The following is a 21,758-nucleotide window of genomic DNA, read 5'->3' as shown; positions in this document are numbered from 1 at the left end:
TTCTTCCTGCCTCTCTGCTCGTCTCCGCCATACTTCACTCTGTGCGTGTGAGCCTGTGTGTCGGTATACGTGAAATGAGCTGCCACCACATTTTTATCGATTTGGCCGTGGGGGGTTCGGAAGATGAAGTCAAGGAGAGCTAGACGCCAGACAACGGCAATAAATCTGTATGCAACCAGAAATGTGTTGTGTGTACGAAGCAGACAAAGGATCAGGTGTGTCCTACTGCCCTGAATGCTGAACCCACGTGTAGAGTGTGATACGCCACTAGTACATCGTTATAGGCTGCAACGGGTAAAGTGAATTCAATGGGAATTCGTTAGAAAACATGGATTTTGTTAGTAACCATCGATAAAATAGGTATGAAGCCTAATTTCTACATTTATCCCCTTATAACAAAACCGAACAAACAAAATGAAACTGGAGGAAAAAAAAAAAAAAATTCTACCATCTTGTCGCATCTGAATAAAATAAACCCTAAAGGCGTACATTAGTGTCTGTGCTCTGCTGAGCATGAATTATGTCATCAGATGTTTTAGTCTGCTCAGTCAAAACTAGGCCAGATTCATGAATGCCTCAAAAGCATCTGTCTTGAGCCCTCAACTCATAATTAGGTGGCATAATTGTGCGGCATCCTACATGCCAAGCACATTCATGTATGGCTTTTTTCGTGTGTGTGTGTGCGTGCGTGCGTGCGTGCGTGCGTGCGTGCGTGCGTGTGTGAGAAGCAGAGGTGAGACACAGAGCGATCCAGGGCAGAGGGAGAATTTTTCAGGCCTAATGTTCCATGACAACGGGCCAAGGTTCCGTCAAGGTGAATCAGAGCCACCGCCGCCCGACGTCTGAAACACACACACACACACACACAAATCTTCCCCCCCTCTCCTCCTTTGTTTCATCCTCTCTCCCCATCTCGCCTTGTAAACTTTGCTTTCTTCCTCCTTTTCTCTTCCATTCTCCCATATTATCTCCTTTTGTTGTTGTTTTTACACTCCCGTATTTTTCTCCATCCCTGTTCTTTATCCCCCTGTCCGCTTACCTGAAGTTTTAATTATGTCGGTCTTAATCACAGTTGCAATCAGAATGGGCTTCACCACAGCTATGTTGAGAAACAGTTGGTGAAAACAACAGCATCAAACCTTCGAGCCCTTAGAGGACAAACACAGACCTAACACATCTCCTTTCTTTTGTTCTACACTCTCTGGTGTCCTCACTTCTCCTCGTATCCATTATTTCTCTCCTCTCTTTTCATCTCCTTAACAATAAATAACAGAAATTTGTCTTTGGACTCAACCATCTATGGATCTGTGCTTATCGAAAGTCCAATATCCCATTATTCCCTATTGCACGTGTCTGTTTGTATCTGTCTGAGTGCAGCAGCGAATTCAGGGCGAAAATGATACTGTGATAAGTAAATGATTGGTTGGCTTGGGGGCGCAGCCATGGTGACAGAGGTTGTGATGTATTTTTGCGCGTTAACATTCTGAGTGTGCCACCCTCCTGTCTACCTGCCCCACTTAGATCAGCCGCCTGAGTCCACGTCTGTGTGTGAGGAAGAGAGATTACGTCTGTTTCTGTGCTTGCTGTATTTGTTTGTTTATGGTGATGCACATATGGGGCTGGGTGGGTTACAATACTGTGCAGCAGATGCAAGTGCAAACTCTCAATCAGGTGCTGGTTACAGATCACTGAATTGAATTGAAGGAAGACTATGAATAAGAAGGAAACCCCCCACAACAGGAAGAAGCAAGCTTCTTTTTTTTTTTTTTTTTTGGTAGAGATAAGGAAACATGAAGAAGAGAGCAGGGTTGTACTGGCTGGATAAAAGAAATAATCCCAAGAGGGATAAAAGAAGAAAAATCAGACTTCAAAAGAAGCAGAAAAAAAATACAAATGTATGACAAAAACTAGGCAACAAATGCTTCTTTTAATTCCAACTCTGCAACTACAGTAGTATCTCTGATGAAGAACCTCAAAACAACCACAGCCACCCAGGGAAATTTTTCTACCGCTGTGATGTTGACCTCCTTTTTTTTTTTTTTTTTTTTAAGGGTACTAACCATGCTGTCCTGCTTTTTCTCTCCCCCATTTTTTTAATTTTTTTTCACCTCTCTCCCCATGACCCCCTTCCCTTTCCTGTTGCTACGTCTCCTCTTATCATCTCATCTCTTCTTTATCCAACCCCCATCCTCACCCTCCTCCCCTTCTTTCAGTCTGCAAAGTGGGGTTTTACCGCTCACTGCTGGAGTCTCTGGCCTGCAGTAAATGTCCGCCTCACAGTGTGGCCAGGCAGACGGGAGCCACTTCTTGCAGCTGTGAGGACGGATACTATAAGATTGACTCTGACCCTCCCAATATGGCCTGCACACGTGAGGATATACCTTTTTTTTTTTTTCAGTCATCAAGATGCTGTTGTAGGATGTCACTACATGTATTTGTAACCATTCTCCGTATCTTTCAGGCCCTCCTTCTGCTCCACGTAACGCCATATCCAATGTCAATGAGACCAGCGTATTCTTGGAGTGGTCTGTCCCCATGGAGACAGGTGGCAGGAAGGATGTACGTTACAACATCCTGTGCCGACAGGTCCTGCCAGACGGAAGGGGCTTAGAGGAATGTGGCCCCAGCGTACGTTTTCTGCCACGCCGCGTCGGCCTGTCAAACACCTCGGTGATGGTGGCCGACCTGCAGTCGCACACCAACTACAGCTTCCTGCTGGAGGCTGTCAACGGGGTGTCAGAGCTGGCCAAAGACCACGCGAAGCAGTACGTGTCACTTAATGTGACAACCAATCAGGCAGGTATGTTGCACCAGATGTGTCACAAATGTCAATAAAAGCTTTCTTTTCTTTTTTTTTTTTTTATCAATCAAAGTCTCCCAATGTGTGCTCCAATCAGCGCCACAGCTGTCCTGTCACAGCTGTCTTCTTGTTTTCCCCCCACAGTATTCAAACTTATTCTGAATGTTCCCAACAGCAGGAATCACCACCATTTTGTCACCACTTTTCCTTCCCTCCTTATTGAAACTGCCACAGACAAACCTGCACCTTGGATACCAGGCGCGAATATTTGGGTTTGATACCAAACACACCAGATGATCAAATCATCACAGTATTTGTCCAACAAATCTGTCGCTGTATTAATTTTCACTCATGCGCCATCCCTGCAGTGAATGAGGGACATTGCTCAGTGGAAAGGCTTTTTTTTTAATTATTTATTTATTTATTTATTTATTTATTTTGCCTTTGCATCCAGATAATGTCATTGAAAAAGCAGCTTGGTCCCCTCAATTAGGCAGTATTCTTCATCAACAAGATTTGCAGGAATCTGTGACAGAATGAAAGCTCTTGATTTTCAGGCTGTTGTGAGACGGATGTCTTGTGTGGTAGCAGGTGTTGTTCCGCAAGCTTATCAGTGATGAATCAGGCTGAAGACGTGCAAGTTTACATGTTTTTCATTTTAAGCTGGGAAGTACTATTTTTGACTATGAATGAAAAAGGAAAAAGGTGTGGTTTTTTTTTTTTACATTTGAGAGGATATGTGTGAGGAACTGTAAATTACGCTCGAGCAAGACACTAAACCAACAGCACCAAAGCGAGCAGCACAGCGGCCAAACATAAAAGACCGCTCTAATATTGGACAATGAAAGAGCCCCACTACACCCCATAGCTGTAAATATGTGATGCTTTGTTAGCTTCTCTTTAAATGGGGATTAGAATTCATATCTGCTTTGGGAGCCCATTTTTATATTTACGGGAGGTATGTGCTTGTGTAGTTTATTTTATTTGCTTGTAATGAAATGGGTAGCACACAGCGTAATGAAATGAGAAGAAAAATATGAGATTAATGTGCTCCTCCCTAAGGGTTCCATCTGGAGGGAAGGCTAGAGGAAAAACAGTTTTGAAGGAGTGCGTTTGTTCCGATTTGTTGAACAGATGGTTCACTGGCAGTCAAGGAATAGTAGGAAGTCGTCGTAGTAGTAGTAGTAGTAATAATAATAGTACGGGTACAGTTTCTGTAGGAGAGAGAAAGAGAGAGAGGCAGATGGTTGTCTGACAGTTGCGAGCGCTGATGGTCCTTCAGTTGTATTGTCACTGTTGCTGTCAGCAGACTGAGTGGATTACACCAGACTACACAACTCGCATTCAGTTTATTGGAGTTGTAGCTGGATTAAAGTTAGACAGTCACTGGACCAAGTGGAGATTAGGGATTACGATAGATTACACATGACTGGCAGAGGCGCGGGCAGATAAAAATGTGCTGCTCTTTGGCATGGATGTGGCACAGGCTGTGCGTTTTATTTTAACTTGGAAATCCAGCACATGTTGAGAGCAGATACTAGCGCAAAAAGCAAGAAATCAGCAGATCAATAAACCAAAACTTCACTTACTTATAAAGCTATTTTGAAGTGCTGTACTAATTAGACTAATAGACCAGTAGAAGTATGTTGCATAAGAAAAACTGGGAAACAAATGTACACAAAGTAGAATTTAAAAAATGCAAATAAGATTTATTTTCCTGGATTTGGGAACCGTGACTGAAAAAGCAAACTTTAGAACAGCGTGCTTAGTTAACAGCTTCATTTATTTCGAACTAATTTGAACTCTCTGCCATTGAGCTACTGATGACATTGAATGGCTTAATTAAAGGGGGAAATTAATGGGGACATTTTTTTTTTTTTTTTTTAATCTCTAAAATCACTTGAGTTTTCTCGAAAAATGTATGACTCATATTTAAAGGTCAGGTTGTTTTAAGAGCAGCAAGTCAAATTACATTTAAATATCACAGATCACAAATTTGCCTCAAGGGGCTTTGCAATCTGTACAGCATATGACACCCTCTGTCCTTAGACCCTACAATCAGATGAGGAAAATCTTCCCCAAGAACTATTGAACAGGGAAAAACATTGGGGGAAAAAAACAACAAGAAGAGCAACTCAGGAAGGATTCCTCTCCCAAGACGGACAGACAAGCGATCGATCAAAGACGTAATTAAAGCTAATGCATCAATTCAGTGAAAAAAAGTGAGAGGAGAATAACCACTAAATATTGGTAAGATTTACAGGTTTTGAAGCAGATGTAACAGCAGTGATGGCGGTTAAAAATGTCTGGAGTGCAGATTGCATAACATATGTGCAAGCATGAGTGTTCACATGAAAATGTGTTAAGTATTCAAATGAACCAAATTACAAATTTTTCATTTACAGTAAACTCTAGAGATCATATTGACAAAGATATGCAGTAAAGTAGTTCACCATCAAAGAACTACAGCTGCAAGACTAGATCTCTTACCTGGGTTATTATCAGCTGAAATAAAAGAAGGTACTGAAGGTTTTCATAGGAACTTACCCAAGTCTAAATGTGAACTCTATGTGATTATTGAATTGAATAGTTATTTTTATATACTATGAAGAAGCACTTGCTCGATCCCATTGGTTCAACAAACCACATTTATGAAGGAAGTGTCAAGACGAAAAAAAAACACTACATATTCATTGTTCTCTCATTTTTCCCAAATCTTTGCAGCACCAGATACTTCTCCCTCTTTTGGCCTCCAAAATTGATTCATCTGAAATAGTCTGAGAGGAGGAAATCACTCTCCTCACCACTACTGGCATATGCAACATGTGACAATGGGTTTCAAGTAGCAGCTGCTCAATTTGAAAGGGCTCCTAATGCCAAACAGTTAAGAAAAAGCCTGAGCTGTGGCTTCTTTATGCAACATTTAAGCAACCACTGTTTATGTAATGTGGCACTTAAACTGCACTCAGTTTACTTGACTGTTTACAGCCTGTGTCTCCCATCGGGTTGTGTTCACTGCAGCATGGGGAGAACTTCACCCACTGCAGGTCATATATGTAAATTGACTTAACAAAGTAACGAGGAGAATCATTCTAACAATAATCCTGAAGCCATAATTGTAATGAACAGCTTAATATGCTCTGATCCGGTCTCTCCTCTGCATTGCAGATGTAATTATCCAATGAGGACTTTGATCAGCTTTGAAAGCATCTGTGTTTTTGCCTTTTTTTGTTGTGTTGCGCTTGTACGTGACTGTGTATTATGACCGTGCTTTTGCTTGTGAAGGTAAAAAAGGCAAAGACAAGATACCGAAACAAAAGTACAGAGGGACGGGGGCAACGGGGAGACTCAGATAGACGGAGACTGAGAGAAAGGAGTCAGAGGATCTGCCGTTTGATGTGTGGGAATTGTCACACTTGATAAGGGATCCGTGAAAAAGGTGATTTCACAGTGTCCCTGTGATTTCACAGTGTCCCTGAATAATGAAGTGTTGGTACTCGTGAGGAGGAGAGGTGAAAGGCAGGCGAGAAGGAGGAAAGGGAAAGATGGAACAACAGGACGGAGGTAGAGAAGACAGGCGGTGGAAGAGAAATGATGCAGAGGTTTTGAGAAGTAAAGGAATGAGGTGAGGCTCAGAGAGAGGCTGGAAGTTCAGAAACGCTCACAGTCTGGTGCAGCAACAGTTTTTTAAAACGGCAAGTCATGTATTTCACACTGCTTTGATGTTGCCTTTCACACCAATGCATATAATTTTGATGAGATAGCTCGCTAGAAAACCACTATGAAGTTGAAGAAATGTATTCATAAATGAAAATGAAATCACCAAACTCACTACAGAACCATCCCCTCAATCCAAAGGTGTCCACATTTTAAGTATTTGCTCATTTACCACTGTGAAGGCTTGAATTGACTATTAATGGTCAATAATCACACAACACTGAGCCCAAGCTTTATGATAATATATTCATTAAATGTGTTTCTGTGATCGCTCAGCTCTATTATGTCTATAGTCCTGGTCGTTGATTTTTTTTTTCTGGTGTTCACAGTGTGGGAGCGCTGCGAGGTAACGGCACACTAAATGCTCCCACACATTGTTTTTTTGCTGTTGTTGGCTATTAATCAAATGAATCGTACTACATTACCTTGTGGGTGGTAAAGTGCACAGCCTGGCGCTGAGGCTGTGTGTCTTACTTTTGTTTTTAGGCACAGATGCTGTACAGAAATAGGGAGGTTGCTGGAGTGGAGGTTGAACCTGGAGTGGGTTGAAGAGGAAGAGACATTTAGTAGATCAGAGGAGAGAGGATACAGAAAGCGGGCTGGGAAGAATATCGTCATGGACTTCATTTTTAGGTTTGGTGGCATCTAGAATGGCTGTCAATGGCCCTGAGTTAAGACCGTTGATGTATCACAGTCCTGGATAGCTATCAAAAGAAACCGAAACATTTAAACTTGTCATGTGGAACAACGGAGAACGAAAGGAACTCATCATATGCAAGGGGATCATAGTTAAGTAAAGTAACAAAAAATATGATTTATTAAAAAGAAAGAAGGAAAGATAATTTTTTTTCACTTCAGAATAATATAATGTTCTACGAAGATTTCCTTCCACCTGGTTGAATGTGTGCATTCATTATTCTTTTAAAGGTGTTTTTATGAATTGTATGCATTCAGTGGTCAGAAGACAGTGCAGAGATGACAGGACAACAAAGGTCCCCAGCTGGACATATTCCTGATCAACGCCCTAGGCCACGGTGACGCCCTGTACTTTCTACATTATCCCTGTCATGACTTTTATGAAGTGAAATATGAGTTTGTTTAACTGATAGGAATGCAACACATTGTATGTTGGTGCTTGATGGGCTCCTCGTTAAGCAGCCGAACAGCTGTCCCTGTTGAAAATGTAGGAAGGGTTTGAGAATGACATGTAATGGCGACGGCAGGTGGGGATGATAAGTTGCAAACAAAGAAAAATGGGAGAAGGTTTGGTAGTTTACAACCTTAATAAAGCCATCTCTTTCTTGTCTGCCTCCTCTCCTCTCTCACATAGTGGTCTATCTTTCTGTTATTCTCTGAGGGTGGTTAAAGGATAATAAAACCAGATAGTTGAAGGCGTGTATTGATTCTGGTGATGGTTCGGACAGATAGTGGTCTGAGAAGCTTATGTTCTACACTGTGATAGCATTGGTCTTATCTGAGTCCAGGGTCTTTACACTGAAGGGCTGCACTCGTCCACTGAACATCTTTAACAACCTTCTCTGACCTCTCTCCTCTTGAAATAGAAGATGTTCCTCGGCTACAGATTGATGGATAAAACAGGCAAAGGCCTTAGAGACGGAAATTATCAGACGTTTATGTTCATTCGTGCTCTGTGTTACTGTTATATAGGTCTTCATTAACCGATTTAACACACACACTGGAAGTGTTTAAACTGGGAACTGTGATTCCACTGCATGTCTACACTGTTGCTAAAATGAAAGTGTTGCTGGGTCCCTGTCTACACTCCTTCACATGTCTCCCCCTCTCTCTCATATTTCATCTCTCACTTTTTTTTTTCCATTTTTATCAACCCATCCGCTTGTCTTCCATCCCCTCCTCCTCTTCCTCCTCCTTCAGCACCCCTTGCCTCTCCTCATCACCTCCCATTCTCTCCCAGCGTTTGGCGTTTTTCAGACCTGTCAGGTTTTTAAAAGACTTGTTTGCTCAGTCTCATCAGCTGAGTTGCACACCGTTTAGGAATGTGAAGGGTGCCACTTTGGGTGTTCATGTAAGCTATATGGGCATACAGTATATATATACCACAATCTCATATATATATATATATATATATATATATATATATATATATATATATACTTTGTACTCTACTTTGTAAAGTGACGTTTATAAAGTGACTTGACTCGTGTGTTAGATGTATGGGAAACGGCAGAGTCACACTGGAATTCCAAGTCATTCATCAAGAAAAAAATTCAGCTTCTCTGATATATATATATAATATAACTTCCTGGTTTCCTCTATTCTTTAATCACTGCAAGATGAATACAGACTGCAGTGTGCAAAACAAGCAATTTGAAGACATCAGCTTGGGAAATTATGATCAGTGTTTTTTTTTTTATGGACAATCATTAATTAAAAGAGCAGATTAATTAGTTCTAAGATATATTTTATAGCTAGAGCCCTAGTTCAAATATTATAAATATGTTTACTCGTGGAATGTCATATTAAGTTCACTTATATAACCCAGAATTCATACACTAGAGGGCTTTACAATCTGTAAAACCTCATATGACACCCTCAAACTTTTAATTAAATATAGCATGGCAAACTGCAGCCATTTTTGGTGGATTTAAACTTAGAGTTTTGTGTATTGTTACCCGTTAAGCTGCTGGGAAAAGAGGTCTACTCTTTTATCATCACATCCCAGCCTTTATACCATTTAAGCATTGAGTGTGTGTGTGTGTGTGTGTGTGTGTGTGAGTGTGAGAGTGTGATTCGGTCTCTGGTTTCAGGCTTTTAAGATGTTGCAGATAACACTTCTGTGCGACCATCCACTCAGGATACAGTTACTGTGTTTGTAGCGATGATTTATTCCCTGTGGAGTTCTGCTGAGGCTATTGAAACCTAAACGGTGTTTAGCATTTGCAATAGAGGCTTACACTCACACACAGAATTGCCTGAGGGAGCATTTTGCCTGGTTAAAAGCTCTTTATGTGTCAGAGACTCTCCAACTGTCCCTCTGAGAGATGGGCCAAGAGCTCAGGTTACAACAGGATGGTTCGATGATTGATGCGAACTCACACAACAGAGCTCACTTGACTTCAGGACTTACAGAATAAATTACAAAAAACACTAGAATAAAAATTGAAACTTTACTAAGTGCCAAACAACACCCTAAGACCAAAGATGAAGTTTTCAGACATAGAGCCAAACATGAAAACTTTGAAGGGAGAAAGTTTAAAGGAATGGTGGTTGCTCTCCCAGGTGTTAATATGTATAATCACACTATAGTAATAATCAACAACAGTTTTGCACCTTATTGCCAGATTGTAGACATTTTTTCAGAGGCAGAGCTGCTTTGGAATCAAAAATAGTCTCACTTGTGGAGTGAAAGCTCAGTGGACTGAGCCAAACAACCTCAGAGGAACTTTTGTAAGAAACAAACTTGAATTCCAAAAAGGAAACCCCGGGGAAAATATAACAGAAAAAAATGTCAGATTGTTATTATTATTTTTCCTTACCCAGCATTACAGGAATAACACGACAGCAAAGACCAATGTAAACAAACAGTGGGAATTCTAATGTGGTAAACCACCTCTCCACATCACCATCTTTAAAACCAGTTTTGGTCTTTTTTTGGGGGGGGTGGGGGGGTTCTTCCTTGACAATTCATCTCCACTTTAATATTTCATAACATACAACAATCACAGCAAGCATTACAGTCAGCTGTGTACATGTTAACATCAAAGGATGAGGTGTCATCAAAAGACGGCTGTCTCATAGATGCTGATTGTAGCCAGCAGACTTTACAACAACCATTTCCCCAGTGTTCAATCACTGTTTATTAGGATCTCATGTCAGTCATGGTAAATACTGCAGTTAAAGAGGTGCACTGGGTTGCATTATGTTTAACTGCTGTTACTTTTCAAGTAAATCAATGTAGATTGAAATTGTACTGTGTGTGTGTGTGTGTGTGTGTGTGTGTGTGTGTGTGTGTGTGTGTGTGTGTGTGTGTGCGCGCGCAGCCCCGTCCCCAGTGAGTGTTGTGAGGAAAGGTCACACAGAGAAGAGCAGCATTGCCCTTTCCTGGGCAGAGCCTGATCGTCCCAACGGTATCATCCTGGAGTACGAGATCAAGTATTTTGAAAAGGTAAAAAAAATATATATATATATTTAGTATATATAGAATATACTGTATGTTTTTTTGGCATAGAGGTAGTAATTTTGCATGCAATCTTTTACTAATTTGTGTGTATTGTTTTAGGTGTATTTGATATACAGAACACAAATTATACTGTATTGATCTACAAATCATGCAAATTCAAATTTTGCAATTTAATTGTGAAGATTATGATTACTGAGCAACTGTATTAATGCAACAAATGCTGCATATGAAAGTTTTTATTTTAAGGCCTCTGGTAAACTTGACACATTTTTTTACAAACATTATTGATTTGCATTTTAAATCTTCTGGAAATCTATATCTCCATGCATTTGAGAATTTGATGATGCTAAAGGGACCACTACCAGTAATTGATTTTTGCCTCATTCCAGCTCCACATATTTAATTTATTGCATTTGCAGAAATTTTTTGACCAACATTGTTTAAATTGACCCTCAGAGATACAGCTGAATATAAATTCAGTTTGCCTTAAAGAACTGTGGCCTTTTAAATCAGATCCACTCCTTCTACATGACTCTCTCATATGACAGAGCTTTAGCTGTTTGTTTTTTTTGTTTTTTTTCTAAGTTGGAATTGGATAGATGCAGCAATTTGATGCTTGTATTCAGATCATTGTTCTCATGCCCTTCCTCTTTTCTCTCCTTGATCTTCTGATGTGTTCTTTTCTGGGAAGGTCAGAATAAAAGTATACAGGAGAGCAGAGCGGCGTTTGTGGTCAGTGGTTAGCTAATGGCCTCTGGCTAATGGAAAGGGGCATTTAGCTGTGTTTAAACCTGATCCACACACATGCACTTGCGCACACTCACACACACACACACACACACACACTAGGCTGCAGGTAGCTAAGCGGCAGAAATGTGCAGAAGAAAAAAGAAAAATGCAAGTGCACACACAGACGCAGGCAAGAGATCACACACGCGAACGAAGTTTGGCAGAATGATTACTGCAGCAAAAAAACTAGTCCAATCAAGGCAACAAAAACATATGTAAAGCATGTGAATGAATTGCAGTAACCCTCTCTCCCTTTCTCTTACTACAGGAGCAGGACTCCAGTTACACTATCATAAAATCAAAGGAGACCGAGATGGTGGTGGAGGGCCTGAAGCCCTCTTCAGTCTACATCTTCCAGGTGAAACATGGGCTCAAATGGGGATATGGGGATATCCAAATAAGATTGTGGGAATAATAAAAAAGGACGTCAGTGTGTTCTGAGTTTTGAAAGAGGAAAAAAGACAAAGAAGCTGCCGAATCAAAGTCTTGTGTAACATATGAATGTGTTTAAACATATGATGTGATATTCATTGTAGATGTGATTTATATATGAATGATGTATTACAGGTGCGAGCCAGGACCTCGGCAGGCTACGGCGCATTTAGCCGGCGTTTTGAATTCCAGACCAGCCCTTACTGTGAGTACGCCTGAGAGAGTGTGAGAGAGCATTACATTTACAACAAAGTTTCAGCTTGTTTGTGACTCCCACCTGCTTTTGGAGGCTGCATCAACAACAGATGCCAGGTGTGTTTTTGTGTGTGTGCATGTACACTATGTGTGTGTGTTTGTGTCTGTCTAACTCTTTATTTATCGCTTTTCTTTGGCAGTAACTGCTACCAGTGAGCGTGCTCAGGCTTTGATAGTAGCGGTGGCCATCACACTGGCGCTGGTCCTACTGGCAGTGGTAGCTGGATTCCTGCTCAGTGGACGGTAAGAAATAGATACACACCTGAAAGAACATAAACACAACCAGGAACACACGTAGAGTATATAGAGACGCATGCAGGTGCATACTCTATGCCTACACACATCTTTCTGCTGTGAGAACTCAGGTGGGTATCCACAGTACATTAAATGCCACCAACTGCGCCAACATAAAGTAAAAATGGGCGGATGAGCGAGCACACTGATTATAACCCAAGGATGTAATTCAAAAATACTAATGCAACACTTATAATGTTGAATTATAAGTGTCATTGGAATGATTTAAATTAAATTACTGGGTTACTGATCTGACGGTACATGAGTAGAGAACATATGAGCAGTTGTATATCTTTGGTTTCTACTGGGAATTATTGGAAGACATTGATGTGTGAATGGTGACATCCCTCATCCTCTCATGTTTTGGGTAAGTATGTTATTATTGGGCCGTGAGATTAAAGTTTAATGAGATTAATTGCACAATCCAAGGGAATAACAACAAACTACATTCAACAAAGACAGGAGTTTCCAACATGATTTATTTAGGAACCGTTCTGTACAAGAGAAAAATATGCTCTATGTGTGAAACTAAGATTTTGTATTCTATTTTCAAATTATTATCATTTTGTAAAGCACATCAGTCGTGTGTATCTGTATAAAAGTGGATGGATATCTTAGCTTAGTATGAGAACTTCACCTTATCCTTCTCTGACCTATTGCTGACTAACAAAAATGACAAATATCAAATCCTATTCCTGACCCATATATTTCTGTGTTGTTGAGCAGCACTATGGGATTAGACTCATGGCTTGAGGTTAGAGTTTTGTAATAGGTCATTATTAAGGGTTGCTTTTTAGATTATAGCTTTAGGGTTGATGCATTCAGGTCAGTGGATTCTCCTTAAAGGAGCTTTTTGTAGGTCCTTGCTATTGCTACATAGCCAATGTGAGCAGCAGCTGTCAGTCTAGCAGAAATCCATCGGCCCGTCTCATCACTTTGCGATACCAAGTCTCTTGCATCCAGTCTGTCCTGAAGGAGTAGCGTTGGTCAGAGGGTGTATGATAACCTCTATTGTATATTCAATGATGGCTGAAACTCTTGGCAAGACTCGTATACACTGTATTCACATGCTTCTGGGCTCATATGACCTTCACATCACCTTGAGTTGTAATTGGTACAACCAATTTCCTGATACCACTTTCACACACAGCCATACACAAATGTAAATATATAGTAAGAAAGAATTCAAATACATGCAAAGCACGTATTCCCTGGCCTTAGTTGTTGAGCAAATATTCAGCCTCTTATAAGATTTTTTTGTCCCTTCAACTCTTTTATTTGTCTGTAAAAGTTTCTTGGACTCTTGAACTCGACCTGATTTTCACTCTGTTAAACACTTTTCCCTAAGAAACATATCTCATTAAGTTAATTACAGGCTATATACTCCATGTTCATGTCCTTTTACTGAACCATAATTAACAAAGCTGAGAGCAGCTTCATAAAGCTCAGTGTGAATTCAGATTCATATCCATGTTCTGATGTCTGTCCTTGTACCAACCCCCCATTTACATATTTGTAATAATGCTTACATCCATCCATCCATGGATCTGTTTAATCATCTTCATTCATCCATACACACATTTTGTTGCGTCTTCACTCACTGAACTGTACATCCCTTCAACTATTAGGGCTTAATTTTAGTAATTTAGTTCATCCTTAATTAAAAATGTATTCACAAAGACGGTGAATATGTAGCTCTTGAGCTCATGAACAGACAGTGGGAGCACTGGTGAGGTTTAAGGATTAAAAAGCAAATCAGAAAAAGACGGTGGTGATTTTGGTTTAACCCAACACGGATGAGGGTGGAGGATCACTCTGGTGTTGTGTGGGGGAGGAGAGATGGAGGAAGGCCAAATTTTCCAGTGGTCGATTTGGGACACAAGCGCAGCAACCCCCTCCATCCACTGTATTCCCACCTCCCCTCCTACTGCATGACCCTCCAGACTACGCCAGCATGCATAGACATCCAAACGCAGCACACATGTAGACACACACACACACACATACGCATTGATGCATGTATGCATGAGTTAACACACACACACACACAGACGCACACATGCAGGAAGTTGGAGGGCCGGCTGGGCACTGAGCGTGCTCAAACCTCTTGACTCAACAGATCCGGCAAAACTAAACACCCTCAGGCAGACACACATGTGCAAAACACACACACACACGCACACACACACAGACAGACTCCCCTCCCCCTGACGATCCAGCTGCCCATACCAAACCCCTCTAGCCAAGCCTGGCTTTCCTACAGAGAACCATGATGAGAAAGACTTGGACATGACTCCTGTGTGTGTGTGTGTGTGTGTGTGTGTGTGTGTGTGTGTGTGTGTGTGTGTGTGTTCGCGTGTGTGTGTGTGTGTGTGTTTTTTCATGTTTCGATGCACTTTTTGTCTTCAAGAACTGAAAAATTATTGACTCCTACTAAATCTGTGTTTTTACCGCTCAGAAAAAAATAGTCATTTGTGTCTTTGTTTGTATCTGTCTGCTCTGACTGTGTGTGTGTGTGTGTGTGTGTGTGTGTGTGTGTGTTTGCTTTCATATAGGATCAAGTTTTAAATCAATCCCCCCGTTTAATCTGGGTTATCTGTGATTACCTCTGATGCTCCTCGTCTAAATATTGACATACAGAAGCTTTTTGAGCCCATACATATGCAGACATACACCACGGCCTAGACTCACACACATCCACACGATATACAGCATAACACATGTTCTGGCCATAAGGGGAAACACAAATACGCTTGCTCAGATGCACATAAGAGAATAGGATTTGATGCTGATATATACAAAATCCAGTAGTTTAAAGAATTTTCTCTTAGGTCTTTTTTCTTTTTGTAGCAACTTGACAAAAAATATTTCATTTTGGATATGGCCTTTATCGAAAAGTGCAAGACGTGTCAGAAGTCAGAGTTGATCTGTTGACAAGTGCTTTCTTGGAAAATGATACTATTTGAAAACTGCAGCCCTTTGCTTTCATCTTAAAGGCTGGTGGTTTTCAGCATTTTCAGCAATATTTTTTTGAAAACCTTGAAATGTAAGTTAACAGATCCTATGAGGAAATAAAAAGCTTATCTTGCACTTCGATCCAACTGTGATTATGTCTTGTGTTGGCCGCCGTTTGCTTTACTGTGTCCATACCATTCTATGGTATCTTTACCATGATCTCTGCCTGCCACCTTTTCTTGTCTCTGTTCGTAAATGTCACCGCTTGATTCTTTTTTAGATAAAATGCAAAAGGCCATAAAATATTTTTTGCTACTTTGTGCTAAAAATTGGAAAATTATTTACAGTCTTTGCTAAATAATGCATGTGTCAGAATGTTAAGAAAAAATAAGGGTTCTGATCACCAGAACTGCGATTCAGCCTAATTTGTTCCACATTTTTAGCAGTGAAAGTCATCAGTTTGTGTGATTGAAGAAAGTGTATTTGTAAAGATGTTCTGCAAAAAATACACAACATATAACAATACTGTGGCATGATACTGATAGTAATGTGTTTTGGTCTCCTCCCTCTCAGGCGCTGCGGCTACAGCAAAGCAAAACAGGATCCTGAAGAGGAGAAGATGCACTTCCACAATGGTCACAGTAAGTTTAGAAAGCTCAAAACTATTCTGTTTATGTGTATGCATATATATATGTGTGTGTGTGTGTGTGTGTGTGGGCAAGTTCATCCAAAGTTTACACTACATTTACAGCAGAGGGTTCAGACAGCGGTCACGTCTGTATGAGTTTGTCCATCCCTGTAGGGTCCACGTGCATGTGTGTGTAAACCAGTGCCGCTGACAGTGTTTTGTACTGGGAGCTACTCTTTGAATGACACACTTACAAACCTTCTCCATGGCAGCAAGTTTGGTAGAGGACGCTGATGATTTATAGGCTGTGACAGCTTTATATATTTGGCCACAGTTTTGCTATCCATCTGTTGGCACCGGAGCCGACCTTGACGGAAACATCAGCTGCTGGGAAGTCAGCGTGGCATACTGTCGTACTGATTTATACCATGAAAGAAGATATTTTTGAAAAAAATATGTTTTTAATTTTACTTTATGAACACAAAAGTGACTTAATGGCATCGTCTTTTTAGGATATTTAAAGGAATGAATCATTGTGTTTTGTTCTTAAGAAGCAGTAGATTTGTTAAGTACTCTCAGTAGGGGTGATGTTTTTTAAAAGGTAGAATAATCATAAAGGCCTCAGGGGTTCAATGTATTTAATCATATCAGCAACAACAATTTAAGTGACTAATTAAGTGAATAATAACAGCAACATAATTAACAACTATAATTGCTGTTGTGTTAATATAGAAATTCAGAAATGATGTTGATTATGGCTTGAAAATTTTAATAAAATCTTCCATTATGGTATACATAATATTATTTACATACAGTTGCTTTAGAAAGTATTCAGACCCCCTTTTTGTATACTTTATTATGTTGTAGGTTTAATATACAGTATATGTATAAAAGTTGACATTTTATTTTGAATACATTTTCAAAAAAATCTAAAAAACATATTTTCACTTTGTCATAATGGGTTATTGAGTAAATAGGTGGGCAAATTTCATCCATTTACAATTACATCTACAACACAGGAAACTATGCAAAAAGTGAAGTCTGAATATTTTCTGAAGCCACTGTGTATCATTATACAGAAAGATTTCTAGAAATGTACTTGAAAGCCTGTTTGTAGATAAAGTGAATGACCAGATGAGATTGAACAAGCTGTTTTATCACACTGATGGAAAATAATCCTGTAAATTCCTTAGAAAAACAGTTGAGAGCGTGTACAAAAACAATTGTCAAATTTCCATTGTCTCACTAATGATTAAATATACTGTAGCAGAATTTGTAACATTTCCAGGTAGCTATAGAGAATGAGACCACTAATAGTTTTAAGTTGTTTTGCATGCATACATTGCACTGTGCATACAAGACTGACTAGATGCTAATATGTTAAAATGACATCTAAATGGTAATGATGTCATGCATATGCCTCTGCAGTTAAGTTCCCGGGGGTGCGCACCTACATTGACCCCCTCACCTATGAAGATCCCAACCAGGCGGTGCATGAATTTGCCCAGGAGATTGACGTCTCGTTCATCTCCATCGAGAGGATCATCGGCGCCGGTGAGTCAACTCACTGTGCCTGCTTTAAAGAGACACTCTTCATTCTTATGCTGAGCATCAGTTTGAGGCTGATTTGGACAAAATAATGTATCACAGAATTCATTATTGTTCACTCTGCTCTGAACCACTGAAGTGAAGTTGTTCAGTCAAGCATGCTCAGGTAAAATCCTTTGTGAGAACACACTCGGTATACAATAACAACAGTAATGAGTCGAGACTAATTCTGATATATTGTATGTGATTTAACCGTTTATCTCATTACCTCTGCCATAGTGCCTCATAATTTCTTCAACCTGCATATATCTGTCACATTCATAATTGCATGACATTTTGTAGAGGCACGCTTACAAACAGTCAATCAAGCCAAACACTGTGCCAGAAAATTCACACAGCTATACATGGTGTTTGTGCTCTGCTGACAAACATGTTGATTTGCAGCATTTGTTAGCCTCACAAACACTCTAGCTGTGCAGCAATGACATAGGCCCTTCATTCTGACATCTCTTTATTGTTTGTAGCTACTTATATATTGTGATAATGAGCACTGAGTATTGAGTTGAGTGATGCTTGCCCACTATTTATACATACATTGATCCAAATATGCAGAACCAAAGGCAGCAGGTGTTCAAAGTAAAAATATTCTCTGTCAGGTAAGATAAGTATATTAAGTCATAGATCAACACTTAAGTCATAGATCAACAACTAGCATTAGCATTAACAGCTGTTTACTTAATAGACTAAAAGAAACACTGTTCAGCATCAAACTTTATTCCTTTATTCACCAAGAGCTGTCTCCAGTGGAGGAAAGCAACACCAATGTTTACTCTTGTTTCTATTACTTATTTTATTCTGCTGTAGTTAGCATGCTAACCAGCTAGCCCTGGCCTCTTCCACTTCACTTTTCCGATGGCAACTCACTGTCGCCTCCAATCTGCCCTGAAAACGTAGCGCTGGTCAGAGGGCGTATTATAACCTCTTTTATTATAAAGACAGTGATGGCAAGCGACAATCACCACCACCTGCTACCGGCAAGAAACCACGTTTGGCAGCAGAGAAACGTTGCAAATAGAAAAACACTATGATCTATTCAGGGTTATTTTACCATTCAACAAGAATTTCGCAGGTCAAGGTGTTGAGGCCAAACTCAAGCTCTGTCTTTTCACCTCAGGGGAGTTTGGAGAGGTGTGCAGCGGACCACTGAGGCTGCCTGGGAAAAGAGAGATCCAGGTTGCCATTAAGACCTTGAAAGCAGGCTACACAGAGCAGCAGAGACGCGACTTCCTTTGGGAAGCATCAATCATGGGCCAGTTTAACCATCCCAACATCATCCGTCTGGAGGGCGTGGTCACCAAGAGTGAGTCATCAGCATGTCTGTATCTAGTCAGATTTGGCACTTGTGTTTTAGCTCTTTGTCTAGAGTTCAAAGTACTTCCCATAGGATTTGTAACATGTCACATTGCAGATTACTACTCATATGGCAGGTTTGCTGTGAACATATTCAGGAATCTCAAGCTCAACTTGTCAAGTTCAAGTCAACTTGTCAGACTGATTTCTTCAGTCTGAAAGCTGCACTTTGTCAGAATTTTTCAACATCCATCAAACTCAGCTATATGCCATCAATTAGATTCACATGAGCTTTGACAGCTTCAGTTGAGGTTTATCAAGCTCACTTCTGCTTTGAGTTGTACTTTGACCTTGTTCAGATTTTTTTTTCCTGACTTGCACATACAGTTGAGTCATCATTCAAGTGCTACAATAACACAATAGTCTCATATTTTTCAGAAATCTCCAATATGTTTCATTTGGCAATAATCAGCTCATAAGGACGTGTCTGAAAAGCATACAACAGCCTCACATCAGCCAGGTTCATCGTCCAAGATAACCAGATCCTACAGCAGTGCTGTTTTAATTAGTATTTTACAGCCATATAACAAACTGGCTATCAGGACTTGTAATGAGAATAATATTTATATTTATATTTATTCATAGTTCCCAGTTTATTAGCTACACCAGCTGAAACTGATACAATCTACTACAACTGTCCTATCATAAGTACTACATTAATGAATTTTATAATGCTCATTTTTGTTGATTGTATAGAAAATTCAACTTCTGAGTTGTATTGCAATATACTGACGGATGTTTCTTTGTTTTCTACTAATCAAGTCATTTTTTATGCAAAAATGCCAAATGGACAGTTTGTTGGACAAAACAAACATGAAAATTGTTGTGGACACTTTTACTTATTTTGGTAGACCAAACTTGTCTACTAGAACTCTGATAACTCGAAATAATCATCAGATTAATCAATAATGAAAATAACGGTTAGTGCAGCTGATTGTGAGAGTAGTAGAGTGATGAAAGCAGGACTAAGTTTGAAAAGATGAGACCCAAGAAGGCCATATCGCTTTATATTCTTTGCTTGCATTGGAATTTATCTTGTCTGATTTGCCATTGTTACACTTAGATCACACTTCTTTATGCCAGTCAGTGTTATAGTGTTAACAAATTTTGTAATATTCTGTATGTTTGATTCGATTTTATAAAAGCTTATAACTTGAGTTCCCTCTTTTACCCTCTGTTTAGGTAACGTCCAAGTTATTGTTCAATATAATCCTCAGATGTGTCTATTAATGCGTATTCTAGTTTTTGTTGTAAAGCGTGTTCTTATGTTTTGCTTCTCAGGCAAGCCAGTGATGATAATCACTGAATACATGGAGAATGGATCACTGGACACATTTCTCAAGGTAGGACAGGAGGGGGACAAGAACAGGAGCGATGGGTTGGGAGGGGAAAAGAAGAAGAAAAAAAATCAATCAAAGGGAATGTTTAAACTGCATGTTTGGCTTTATTAAAAGGAAATGGAGTGAGCTCTCAAACATAGATCATTGTTGTACTGAATTACTTCTGTGGACTGAAGTAAGTGGCAAACAGACAAGAGTGGAGAGCTGCTACTTGCTGATATGCCAAACTGAGAGGACAATTATCATAGAGGTGGAAAAACATTTAATCTTCTGGAAAGGGAAAATACATTTTTCAGAGCTGTTTGTAATGGAGATACACGACTGTGGGCAAAGAGGATCAGGATATGTCCACCAACCCTGTTATTATTCCAATTCAATAGCTCATCATTCTACACATTCAAGCAGAAATTAGCCAAAGAACAATATGTGATAGTTATGAGTGTTTGTGTAAAATCTTGGGTGGTGTTACACGGACATCGCTCAAGGGGAAAGCAAAGTTACTCAATACATGATATAAAACACTGAGGGGAGCAGCAATGAATAATACAGAATAATCAAAAGGGCTCTGTTCTGAGTGTGTCTACGTGGTTGAGATTTTAAAATTTCATATTTTGAAATGTTGAGTAGCCCAGGCTCTGTGACAGATCGTTTGGCAGAAAATATGAAAGACATCTGAGCACTCGGGGCTTGAATCATCTCTGCACAGTCTAGACAATCTGGACTTCACTAGAAGGTGGACTGTAATGAAGAGGGAAGCTGGCAAATCTGTGAATTAAGTGATGCCTCTCCAGAGCACTTCATTCTCTTCACTGCTTACAATGGCATGATGCTCAGTTGGCTAAATCCTGCATGAAAAAAGGGCCAAACTCCTGCAGCAGATGGCTAATGGAGAGATGAAAGAAAGTAAGGTCACACAGGTGCAAGATGGTGAAAGCATGTTTCAGAAAAGAAGTTATAGAAGTTTGGGAAAGGGGAGAGCAATATGATAGTATTTGGAGGTAAAGGCATGCTTGAAAGGTGATGCAGACTGGAAAAGATCAAAAACCCGCACAGGATGTTCTCACCCAGACTGTGTGGAATGAAAGGATGCTGTGAGACAAAAGACAGAGGAAGGAGGGATGAGATATGCTATATCATCTGTGGAAACTGCTGACATGACTGTCCTCTGTGCTTCGGGGAGTGATCGTGGATGGCAAAGGGGAGGCAGAGGAGCTAGGGGACCATCAGGCGGAGCAGCACAGAAAACCCTGTGAAGTAATTACATGGATGGCTGGTGTACTGAGGCCAGTATAAATGACACAGTCATGAGAAAACCAGGGGCAGGACTGGCTCCTGGATTAGGCGTCACAGCTATGGACAATGCTCCGTAAGGCTCATAACGCACATCTTTGGCTTAACATCTCATTTCACATGTAAGTGGGATGTTCT

General features: G+C 40.1%; 1 protein-coding gene across 1 annotated transcript in view; it reads left to right on the top strand.

Moving 5' to 3' along the window:
• unm_sa34860 (un-named sa34860) overlaps positions 1-21,758 on the top strand; it is a 68,505-nt gene that overhangs the window by 31,469 nt on the left and 15,278 nt on the right. The window contains exons 4-13 of the mRNA XM_023407276.2: positions 2,214-2,369; positions 2,462-2,800; positions 10,540-10,664; positions 11,737-11,826; positions 12,036-12,105; positions 12,296-12,398; positions 15,978-16,045; positions 17,461-17,586; positions 18,755-18,940; positions 20,272-20,333. Of these exons, the coding sequence (XP_023263044.1) occupies positions 2,214-2,369; positions 2,462-2,800; positions 10,540-10,664; positions 11,737-11,826; positions 12,036-12,105; positions 12,296-12,398; positions 15,978-16,045; positions 17,461-17,586; positions 18,755-18,940; positions 20,272-20,333 (1,325 nt within the window). The remainder of the gene's footprint in view (positions 1-2,213; positions 2,370-2,461; positions 2,801-10,539; positions 10,665-11,736; positions 11,827-12,035; positions 12,106-12,295; positions 12,399-15,977; positions 16,046-17,460; positions 17,587-18,754; positions 18,941-20,271; positions 20,334-21,758) is intronic.

This window comes from Seriola lalandi, unplaced genomic scaffold, assembly GCF_002814215.2.
Source record: "Seriola lalandi dorsalis isolate HSWRI2012SDOR001 ecotype SW California unplaced genomic scaffold, Sedor1 jcf7180002054332, whole genome shotgun sequence".
Lineage (NCBI taxonomy): Eukaryota > Metazoa > Chordata > Actinopteri > Carangiformes > Carangidae > Seriola > Seriola lalandi.
Note: the sequence above shows the minus strand (reverse complement) of the source record. Positions and strands in the feature narration are given on the sequence as shown.